Raw genomic sequence first — 12,954 nt, forward strand, 5'->3', positions numbered from 1 at the left:
GGCTAACTGACCTGCCTTTCCATTCTCACCTATTATCCCTCACTGGTGCCCGCCAGCCTATACCATCAGCGCAGGCGGGGCTACCATTCCATCATTATCCATAGAAAAACCGTCCATGGCTCGCTAAGTAATTTGAAGCTTCATTATAATTATTATTACGATATAACTATTTAATTATAATTAAATTCCATAAGTCTATATATAACTCAAGATCAACGACATTGACTGCAGGATATGAGAAGAAGGCCATGGATTTAAATAGTACATGTAAATACAGTATGAATGAGAAATGCGTGTGAATAGATACAATATTTTTTCCTGATTATTAATGACGCTACCAAAATTACAATTATAATGACACTAAACAGTTTTCTGATATCAGTATCTTATATCAGAAGAATCGGAAGCCCAATTTAAAATTTATGTTTCCTAAGTCCTTAATATTGTGTGTATGTGTATATATAGCGGTAATGAAAAAAAAACTACTATTCAAAAATGCTAATTTTAAGAAGTTTACTTGAACAAAAATATTTTGTTCTTTCTTCCAATATATACGTAATAGAGGGCTCTAACAAAATTAATAATTAATAATTCTGGAACGTCACGTTTCTCGACGTTAGACGCAAAGAGATATGAAATAAAATCTCGAACATCATTGTAATATACCATTACAACAGTGATGGGTTACATGCCCACTATATGCAACAACCTTTATTAAAAAAATTGGCTATGTAAGCTACGTCCGAACAAATTAATGCCACCAACAACCCCGTATTACATTAGCTGTAATGAAGTCAAAGCGTTCACTGTGAATGAAAACAGTCAGGAATCATTAACATATAGATACACTATATATTGTGTTTTGTACAAATAAATTTGTCCATTGTCGATCCATGTTAGTTTGTAAAATAAAATATAGGACACTTCCTTATAAGTAACTCCTACTTATATGGAACCATTGTCTAAAATTCCATGTTTCTAGACCCGACTGTCGTCATTCAATATGGTTATCTTTAATTTCCTTTAAACCTATTGATTAAAAAATCACCCAAGCGCTAATCGAACTCGCACACTATGAATTCTACATTTCTTGCTCGAGCAAAGATGAGATTTTCTTATTTCAGTTATGACATTGATAAAAAAACGGATTACAGAATGATACAATAGAATAGGTAGAGAACAATTAAGAATCTTAAGTTAATTTGTACTACATAGATTTTGTCTGTAAATTTTGTTATATTGACAATATGCGAATAGTATGAGAGTGTGTATGTAATAGGAAACAATATGTGAAGCAAGTATATGTAACACTAAACTAAAATAATGTTTTATCATAAATATATGCGTACCAAACTATTTAAAATCAAAATCCTCCGATCATAATAAGCTACGTTTGTGTATCCAAATGGATGAGAAACATTTCGTTTCTATAAATAAAAGAGTAGAAGATAATCTCTATAAACAGCTGCGGTGAACATTTCGTACGAATTATTTGTATTGTTACTTCCTTTATAAATACTACGTAGTGCTAAACGCCTGACAAAAATAAAAAGGAAATGATAAAATATTTTGATTTGTTGCTTAAAAGTTCAAAAGATCAGGCGTTTATTAAACGTAAAACTACATCTGTAGTCAGAATCGAGACAAACTGTTATGTCTCTACGAAATCTAAAACTTTACATAACAGGCGTTATGGCATTTCATTATTTTCTATAACTCTTTACTTATAAATATATTAGACTAGTGATCCGACATGGCGTCACACGAGTAGATAGATTTTTTGGAAACGATATATAGCCTATGTAACTTGCTTACAGTATAGCTTTCTGCAGGTGAATGAATTTTTTTTTTGATGGGTGAAAATAGTATGGTAACCCCGCCTGCGCTAACGGGATACGCTGGCGGAGCACCAGTGAAGGGTGATAGATGAGAATGAAAACAGGCCAGTTAGCCCATCATGATAAATTCATCAAGAATTAACCATGACAGTTTCCAGGGAGAACCGCGAGGAGGTCGACCTGGTTGGGTATATTGCTAGCAATGGGATTCTCAGTCTCCATTACTAACAATCCCTTTCCCCTGGTGAATGAATTTTCAAATTCGGTTGAGTAGTTTTAAAATTTATCCATTACAAACAAATCATTAAATCTTTCTTCTTTATAATATTCGAATAGATTAACATATTATTATACAAAATAAATTAATTGTATTTTGTGGCCTTATATAAAGGAAACCTATGTTCATCAATGTACAATGGATAGGCTGTAATCATAATGGAAATGATGATGACTGTCAACTATAGCATAATAGTGTTTAGTGAAAGATAAATAACATATGCAGATAATTCCATATTACATACAAAAATCTGTAAGAAACTCTTACTTAAGTAACTCTTATAGCGCTAATGCACAAGTAATTATTTTCCCGTTTTAATATCATTTACTTGAAAACCTCTTTAGTTTCCTTAGAGAATCCAAAAGGTTTTCTTCTCATTCATATTTTTCCATGATTCTAAACAATTTTTTTTACAGTCAGTGGAATTTAAATTTCTAATTTAAATTAATTCCATATTGTAAATGATATTTTCTTTGCAGAACAAAATCCAAAGTTATTTTGTTTACAATCATTGAACTTTTGTTATATCCCATCTCGTCATTAACACAAGATTAATGTACCTACATAGTGTAATGACCTCTGAAGGTTACTAATTGATGTTCTTTAAATTAAATTGTATATGAAACGTTGTCTCTTCTTTGTGTCATAAATAGAATATATACATCTACTCGTATTTACTTTGAAGTATGCCGTTGATTGTAAATTATAGGCGCGCAAGCTTTGTACCACTTGTTTAAAATTTTGTATCTATGATGAGTATTTTGATTGCACGTGTTTATGTCTTGTGATCTTTGATATTTTATCTGTAGTCAATACAAATATACACGTGCTAATGGAATGTAAATACTTTTACAACAGTATAAGGAGCAAAGTTTTTTATTCACTGATTTTTCGATGGAATCTTAAGTGAACCTGCAATTAAATCTATTAAACCTATCTTTAATGGTACGAAAATGGAATAGTAACTTCGGCTATGGTATCGCTATGCCTTGGCAAAATACTAATGAATGATGATCGGTGAAGATGAAGTTAACTCATGTTAAAACATCGTGATAAATTTATCAAGAATTTTTCACTGGTCCTGAAAACTATACGGTTTCTTCATTATATTAATAAACCAGTACTGTTTATAACAATATACCGATATTATTATGAATAGAACTATTAGACCCAGTTACTAACAATCCTATCTCCCCTATTAAATTTGTTAAAGAATTTAACAATTAAAAAAAAAACATTCATTGTCATACCACATAACGAAGACCGTATTATTAATTGGCGCTCTTATTTAAAAAAAATGCATTTTGTATGCAAATAATACGATTAATTATCCTCCGTTTATTCTGTACTAGCGTAGCACCCCGTTTTCGCACAAGTAGATAGAAAATAATATAATTAAATATTCTAATGGTGAATAAATTTATGAAATTGGTCCCGTAGCTTTTAAGTTTCTTCATTGCAAAACATGCATGCAAAAATACAAATCCTTCCTCTTTATAATACTAATAAAAATGTATATTATTTTATTTTTCTTTCATCTTATCTGTAATCAGTTCTAGAACTATAAGCGTATTTTTATTTATCTATCTACGAGTGTAAGAGCGATAATAGTATCACTTCCTATATAATATCGATTCTCTTCAAGTACTTTACAGGTGCTGTGTATTTTGTTTTTACGGAGTGTGATTCCTCTCATTTAACATATTATGCGTATTCTGAATTCTTTATGGATTTTGTTATTTGTAAAGAACAGAGAACCTGATGATTATGAAATATTCAGCTACTCTTATTTTTCATTCCATGAAACTTATATAGTAGTCTCATATTTCATTTCATAAAAAAATAATCGAGTTGAAAAAAGGAGTAAGTTCTGAATTCGTTTGTACTTATTTTATGTTTATTACCTCATCACTTCGTTATTTGTAAACTGATTCGCAATTTTTTTTATTCATCTGAAAGGTCTTTCAGATAGGTCTCATAGAAATTTTGTCAAATCATTTCATTAGTTTAGTTCTAAAATTAAATTAACTGGTTTTAATACGATTGAACTCCCTTTTTTTGTGCAAAACGACCTTAGATTATTGTATGAAATAGTCGTTGTAATACCAACTGTTTTAAAAATATATTATTCTATGTTTTTGGGCGAACAATTCGTGCTATATATATATCAGTTAATTAGTTTCTTCTTTTGTATATAATATACGCAGAAAATTTACTTTGTAATTGACGTCAGATGTTAAATTAAGTACTTCTAATGATTAACAGTTTGGCATTGGTTACCTTGCCAACTGTTAATTACCTATCCAGCAACTGAAGCATAAGATAATATACGAACTTTTTAAAATGACTACTAAATATATGATATTAGCTTTTTGCCAGCTACTACTGCGCTTAGTTTTCAGAAGTAGAAAAACCAATGTAATAGAACAATTCTAGATAACGTTATCGAGAATAAAACATATACCAGATTTTAAATTAAATCTTCTGAAACATAAAAGCGAGAACTGTATCCAATTTGGTGTAGTAGTTTTTGCTGGTCATCTAGTCCTCTTATATTTTCATATCACTACATAGTATCAAACAAAGTTGATTTCCGTCTGTCTGTCCTATCTATGTATGCTTGAATCTTTAAAACTACGCAACAAATTTGATGCAGTTTTTTTTTAATAGATAGAGTAATTCAAGAGGAAGGTTTGTATATATAATACATGCATAATATAGTAAATAAAAACTAATAAATTTAAAGGCTTCTAATGTCGTAATGTAATGGGGAGACAGCGGCGCTATTTAGCATCAGAATTTCACCCGTGCGAAGCCGGGGCGGGTCGTTAGATTCTAATATTAGTAAAATTAAATTATATCGTATTTTATAGATAAATAGAATAGCTAAATCAACTCACAATATAACTGTTACTAAGTGGGAACGATGATGTAATCCAGATTTAAGGATGCCAGTTAAATTCTCACTAATGTATATCTTATTTATAAACAAGATATCGTTTGGAACATGTCCAGAATAAGGGTACATCCGGTCTTGAATTGTGTAGTGCCGGAATCAATGAAAAAATAAAAATATGCTCATGAACATTTTTTTACGTTTTTTTCTTTACATATTATTATAATAATATATTTGTTTAAAATATCTTTATACAGGTCAATAAGTTGGTATTAGTTTAAACAATTTATTGTATTTTTTGCGTGCACGTTTTTATGTAATTTTTTTTATGATGCATAGAGTTTAAGTTCCTGTGTTCGTCTTGATAGTTTGTCGTGTGGTCCCAGTATAGAATGGATCACCTCTTCATTTTTCGTGGGTGTCGTGAGAGGCAACTATTGTCGATGAATGGGCAGCTGCGTCCCTCTTAAAACATCTCCAAAGCCTCGTATGCTGACTCGCCTGTCAAGGAGTTGTTAGTAATGGGGATCTAATATCAATACATTTTATCGCTAGCAATATATTCTATTAGGTCGATCTCCACGTGGTTCCCTTTGTAAACCACCTTGGCAAATTTTTTTTATACCACTAAGGTGACAAACAAGCATACGGCCCACCTGATGGTAAGCGGTTACCGTAGCCAATTAACGCCTGTAATACCAGAGGTATTACGCGCGCGTTGCCGACCCTGAAGAAAGCCCTTTACCCCCCTTTTGAAGAACCCCATGCTGTAGTCTTTTGGGAAAACCTCGGCAGGGAGCTCATAGTAGTATAGTATAGTTTGAGGCTATCTCTATCACTGATTAATTCTTTTAAGGAAAACATTTATTTTTATTTATTTATTTAACACTTTATTGCACCAACATAACATGATTTGTTAAAACATATACCATTTATAAGAAAAGATAGTAAACTATCTTACAATAATTTTTGAACATCTGTAAATTATTGATGCCCTTTAATTCTTCCCTTTCTGTGTCTAGGAAAAGTAGATAAAGCTTTAATTGAGACATCAGCGATAGGGCTAATATACCTGAAGAAGGTAAAAGTCCTTAAAAATATATAAAAAAGATCAATATTCCGGGATAAAAGATACTCCTGTAATTCATCTATTTATATCTATGCGAAATATTCAAATTTATTTAGCAATTGAAGCATGATTGAGTAGGTAGGTAATAAATGTTTTTACAAACTTTTATATTTATAGCACCTCTTGATAAGATAGTGAGTAAGATGGGATATTAATATTTAAATTTACTTGTACTTGACAAGTTTTTCATTCATAATCAGATATAGAAGAGTGCAAACTTTTTAAAATTTTCTTTTATATGCAAAAATGAAAATATCTATTTGAAGCCGTAGGTCCGATTGTATCTGATGTAAGTAAACAACATGAATTTAATGAACTTACAAAACCTAATTGTTATTTCCGACAATTACATATTTTTTAATGAAACCATTTTTTTTTATTTACTTATTATCACTTATCTATACTGACTTAGGATTAAGACATTATCAAAACTATTAACTCTATAAAGCTATTTGAAACATAGATTTATTTTATGACATAATTATACACTAAGAAAAGATGTTTGAAAATTCCAACTTAAAGAAAAAATACGACACGAAACGTGCAAAACTGCAGGCAATAGCTAGTTTGTGATAAAGATTGAAACTGTTTACATTATAAGGTCATATGCATTCATTATGCAAGTGCAATCGAGCGCATATTACAGATTGCACTGTTTACAAAAAACTTCCTATAAAGGAAAGCACGTGATGGCGGCCCTACTTCGCAGACTGTATTGTTCTACGTTATGGTGTCACCAAATAAAGAGTCAATTTATTATAATTATAATAATACAAAAACTGCCAGCTATTGTTTTTTTAGGTTTGTGACGCATACAATATGACATTGTCAAAGAAAAGTTCAAGGATACAAGCTGAAATATTATATTAATTTATGACAAAGTTTTAATTATGACAGTAAGTACTGGTTTCTCTTTTGATGAAAATGAAAGGCATACTTCATTTTATACTATTAATAAACGAGTTATTTGCCGTATGTTCCCGCCATAGAATGGACCACCCTTCCTTTCTCATAGGTGTCGTAAAAGAGGACCAATGGAACTTAATGATCGAGGGATGAGCAGCAGCGTACCTCCTCAAACATTATTAAAAACCTAATTGCGTTTGCCGGGGGGAGTGGATTGTTAGTAATAGGGAGGTTAGTTCTCATTGCTATCAATTATCAGATCGACCTCCACGCGTTTCCCCCTGGAAACCGTCGTGATTAATTTATCGTTGAATTCGTCACGATGGGCTATTTGAACTGTCTTTTCATTCTCATCATTCATGCCTCACTTGTTCCCCGCCAGTGTATACCGATACACAGGTGGGATTACCAATCCATTATCATTTATTAAAAAAAAAGTCAAGCGTGGCAACTAATAGTAAAACCCCTCTTATGGGGGAGGCCTGTGTTCAGTAGTGGACAGTTAACGGCTGATATGATGATAATGAAACAAGCCATCACAATAACTCTATCTAAATGATAAATATTGCGCAATACCAATACTTAAAAACTTACTCTTTAGCTAATGTCCAACAGTCCAACTAAGCTGTCGCCGCTTATTGTGGTATTATAATATACTTTACATCACGTTCTAATGTTATACTTGAAGTAAACAATCATTACTCTATCTCCATTTCTTTTGGCATGATTTTCTTTTTGTTTTACCTTTAATTCGTTTATATTATTTATCTAGTCACATAAATATATCATTTCATTATAGTTGCTCTTCGAATATATTCTTTGCATTTAATATTTATTCAATTGTTTTCACACCATTGTTACAGTATTAGAGAGAAATGCTTCGGTATGATAATTAACAAAAACAAAGTTAACAATGGATGAAGCTGAGCCGTATAATAAATAACTACTGCACATAATATTCCTAAGGAAATCATTATAACGACACTTCAAATATAGTCACAGAAATATGTAATACACTATATTTTGTGTGGTAGCAGTATTTGAATTAAATAAGTATATTTACACACAACCAAACGAAAGATACGTTGAAAATATTTTAATAAACTGTACACTCGTATATATATACAGATTATTATCACAACACTTCAGATATAGTCACAGAATATATAAAATATAGCCCAACATATTCGTAATTTGGGTGCTATGTTCGAATTAAGTTCCTTCACATACTAACTAAATAAACTCTTGACTCGTATATATGTACAGATGGCACGGTCCTATCTGTTTGTTTTCAATATGGAGAAGCCAATGACAATAGCCGTTTCCATACATAGTCTTCTAGTATATGATAGTACTTAAACAATTGTAATGAAATTATGTATATAAGGACTCAGAAATTATAAATTAACGTTTTTTGCTTTAATTATTTATTGTTTGCAACATAATTAAAACTAAGTACTAATTTGGATGCAATTTTTTGACTTTGACAGTGAAGAGTAATTAATGATTTTCAACTCAACAATATTTAATTCATTTATAAGTTATTAATCCAATGCACCACCATTTACTCTCTCTGTTTAACATAACAGTTGACTGTTAAAGAATGCCATCAGGCATACAGTCCGCTTTGTATTCATATTTTAATTTTTTTTTTTTTTGTAATAATGCTATGATTGGCGGCTGTAGTTTGGTATTACACCGAAGTATGTGAAACTTGACTCGATTTTATTGAAATGTTGCATAAATATATACCTATATATTTATATACATTTTTTTTATTTACTTAAAAAAAAGTAGAATTTTACTCGTTTTATTGATTTATCAATATGATCTACTAAATCGAATGTGGAAACAGAGACAGAAAATATTAATCAAAAATAAATAAAACTGTAAATGTAAATTGTTGCGCACTCACAATTTTCTGTATTAAAAAAAATTATCAGTGCCCTATATACGCATGATCATAATCTATGAAACATGATAGATTATCTACTGACGTAGTAAATCGATTATATATATAAAATCGTTGGTTCTGTTCTGAAAGTAATGAAATGCAACGTATTTAAGCGTTTTTGAAAATCTGTTCCCTTAAGAGGGTAAAATAGAGGTCGTAAATTTATATGAGGAATCCGTCATTTTTGAAATGGGAAAAATGATATTTAATATTAAAACTTAGAAAGCTCATACAAAAGTAAATACATATGTATTTCGTCGTCTTTGAATTCAACTACTAATGAGGGATGTTGGGTAGAAACATTAGTATAAAAATAAAAAAAATGATCTGACCGGCTTTAAATTTACTATTTGTGTTATTTGATTGAACTGATAAACATGTATCTCGAAGTTTCTTGAAATTCCACCCTTCAGACAAGAAAAAGGGTGTAACTTTTTATTTTTGTTTTTAACAGTTAGCACATTTGTATGGTCATCTTCATAATATGTTTATAGAAGCATTTGAGCTACAGCATCGTAGATCAAGAGACATGTATAAAAAATATTTTGGTTCAATATTAAGTCAAACTACAGACATACATAGTAAGTTCATTAATGATTATTAAAATCATCATCAATTTAAAGTAAAAAAAAAAAATCGTAAAATACACATTTTGTAACCAGAATGAAACCTGATGCTCGAAAATCACAAATTTCCATACCAACTTTTATCCTTCATTTTTCGCAAGCAAAGCCGCAAGCAACGGCTAGTTTTAAATATGTCTATCTTATCAGCAATGTACTGTACAAGAATATCTACGAAATACGGACGCCATGAACTATATATTACAAAGTCTAAAGGTTTCCCTTACACTGTGCAGCAATATGTCAGTAAAATTAGAAATTCCCTAAAGCCAAAGATGTAATATTCTGACATTCCGTCGCTGACTTTTGCAGATATAAAACTTTTTATTGAAACATACTTTAAATAAATGAATGACAAAAATATAATAAAATGCACCCGGGTTTCCTGCTGAAAATGCATCCATTAAAATGTCTTTTACCTGCAGAAGCCAGCAGTAGGGTAATAAGATATGAACGATTTCTAGAGGATATCAACCTAGGAATAAGGTCCTCAACAATATCTGAACAGATATATCTTAAGATTAAAATTTTGCATATGGACAAGACATTATGCTTTTTTAAAAAAAACTATCTCAATTTTGACATTTTATATGGAACTATCACAGAAGTAAATCAGTTGCAAAAAAATTATTAACATAGTTCAGAATTGATAATTGATATCAACTAATCCCATTATTAAGCACGGATCTGCCTCCTATAAGAGTAATATACTAACTGTAATATATCGATACTAGTTTTTACTCGTGACTTCATCCGCGTGACCGGGATATGCTTCTCGATCGGGATAAAAAGTAGCCTATGTCTTTTTCCTTTCTGTATAGATCAAATAATCTTTTTTATTTTTATTTATGTATACTTTATGTGTACTTAATTATAAGAATTTTCGACGAATCATTTTTTATGAATTTTCCGTTCAATTCTGAATGCAATTTCAGCTTAGAAGAACGGGCTAGGAACTCGGCTATTGCTTCTTGTTAAGTTTATAAAAAAATTGTATAGGTACAATGAATATCATAAAATTCATCTTACGTAAAAGCTATAACCAATCACAGCATTCTTGGACAGATCAGTCCCTATAAGAAGCACCTGTTCACGAGTATCTTAGATAAGCCGGTCATCGTTATGTTCAACCATATTGTAGGGAGTCCAACAACCCGGCCCAATTTCGGCGAAAATTTGTCAGTTTATGAGTAGAAGTTAGACGTGTAATTTTAGATTTAGGTTCAAAACATAAAATTAGTATGTATTTGGCTTTTGAAGAATTTACCCCTAAAAGGGTATTATTGGAGATGAATATTTGTAAAGAAGTTCTGTTCTAATTGAAGCTAGAAGTATGAAACTTTAGTTATAGACTTCTGACTAGAAATGAATAAAATACTTTTGGAAAAGGATTTTATGTTTTTTTCTTATTTACATTATATTTATACCAAATAGTATACCAAATTATAATTGCTAAAGTATAAAGTCGTTAAGATGCTAAGATGTAACAACACTCTTTTCAACAACTCACTTTCGAATTTATTATATTAAGGATAAGGATTTCCACGCTAGCCAGACTGCTTGGTTCATTTTATTTCTTTTAATTCTGCGAGAAAAGGAAAATTTGAAATAAAACCCAAATAAACCACAAACCACCGGAATGCACTGTGCTTTGTTCTTTGAATCACTTATTTACGACGTCCTAAGCATGAAAATGAGTGATGACACAGTAATACGATAAAGCTGGAACCCCACTATAATACCGGTCTTCGTTCGCTCTCGCTCTGCTGTTGATACGGCCAGTAGAAACAGTTCGAGATTGATCGGAACAGAACTGGATTGTAGTGTGTATACACATATTGTTTCTTGCGTAGTGATATTTTAGCAGACCGATACCGGATCGAGAGCGAACCGAGACCGGCATTATAGTAGAAATCTAGCTTAAAAGTTAGTACTCTAAAACTAGCAGATGTAGAATCATTACTGCTTAGTAGGAAAATGCTTCACTGTGGCTCCATCTCTCATGCTCCATCTGCTTCGTACTGTAAAGTTAGTGTAATGACGTAGGTCGGTAAGAATCAGTGTCCTTCGTGAACAATGAAGATCTAGGCCACTTCACACTTTAAACTATGTTTGCAAGAGTAGTTTTTTATTTGATAAAAATATAATGATAACTTCGCCTGCGCTATTGGGATTCACTGACAAGGTACCAGTGAATGATGATAAATTAGAATGAATTCATGTCAGTTGATCCACCGTAAAGAATTCGATAGAACCATTTGAAGGTCGATGTAGTGAAATTTCTAGACTATTATTGACAATCCCCCCATTTCGCCTATTACACGGAAAGTAGCAGTACTTTAGCAGTTTTCTAATAATATAAATATATATGTATATTAATTCCAGTGCGCTGGTAAACGCGAACCAGAAAAAGAAGCCGAGGCACAGAGTTGGATCGAAGCCGTCATCGGCGAAAGGTTCCCTCCAGGCATTGCATACGAAGAAGCTCTTCGCGATGGCATCATTCTATGCAAACTGATGAATCGCCTACAGCCTGGTATCATCACTAAAGTCAACATCTCTGGCGGAGATTATAAGTTCATGGACAACATTAGTCAGTATGTATCAAATGCACAGTTTTTTTATTTTATTTTTTTTTAACAATATTTAATGTTAGTATTGACCAGGCGACGAACACCACCTAAATTCGAGTTAACGCAGAAAAGTTCGTTTCCTTAATTGGCCTGACCGAGAATCGAATCTAGAACATGATGTACTCGTACACAAAATAACATGTCCACCTTTGCGTCATTTAGATCATATATTTATATGTAACTTGAAATAAAATAGCAAACAAGCTAGCTGATCACCTGATAAAAAGCTGTAACTGTCGCCTATAGAAATGAATATCATCTTATACACTATGATGCTCATGATACTGGTCACTTGCGGTTCCATTTCTGAGAACTAAGGTATAACGGTTCTATTCTGTACCTAGTAATTTCCCTGCCATATCCAAACCTTCAAATCATAATTGAGTAATGCAAAGAAGGATTGTACGATAAATCAGCTGACGGACATATGACATCTACATATATAATAATATAAATATGACATCTACCTGATACTAATAATCACAACCAATAGACATCAGCAACACTATGGATATCACTGATAGGACTATGAATGCCATGGTATCTTTCAAATATTGCTATTCACGAGCGCTATGGTCTGATCATCTGACGTCAAGAACAACACCGGTAGATGTTGATTCACACATTCGTGCATGGATTTTACACTCGTGGACAATAGGTATGACGTCAAATGACGTAAAACTGAGGATTATTGTGAA

The 12,954-nt window shown here is 31.6% G+C and overlaps 1 protein-coding gene and 1 long non-coding RNA gene across 2 annotated transcripts in view; one reads left to right on the forward strand and one right to left on the reverse strand.

Annotated features, from left to right (window-relative positions):
• The window catches only part of LOC113512558 (muscle-specific protein 20-like), a 37,573-nt gene that overhangs the window by 22,646 nt on the left and 1,973 nt on the right, over positions 1–12,954 (forward strand). The window contains exon 2 of the mRNA XM_052900127.1: positions 12,009–12,220. Within this exon, the coding sequence (XP_052756087.1) occupies positions 12,009–12,220 (212 nt within the window). The remainder of the gene's footprint in view (positions 1–12,008; positions 12,221–12,954) is intronic.
• On the reverse strand, positions 5,189–8,413 carry LOC113512447 (uncharacterized). The gene is made up of 2 exons (XR_003402143.3): positions 7,641–8,413; positions 5,189–5,512 (listed from the first exon to the last, which is right to left on the reverse strand). It is a non-coding gene; the product is annotated as an uncharacterized LOC113512447 (long non-coding RNA).

The sequence above is a fragment of the Galleria mellonella genome, unplaced genomic scaffold (assembly GCF_026898425.1).
Source record: "Galleria mellonella isolate WM207_F2 unplaced genomic scaffold, CSIRO_AGI_GalMel_v1 utg64, whole genome shotgun sequence".
NCBI classification, from domain to species: domain Eukaryota; kingdom Metazoa; phylum Arthropoda; class Insecta; order Lepidoptera; family Pyralidae; genus Galleria; species Galleria mellonella.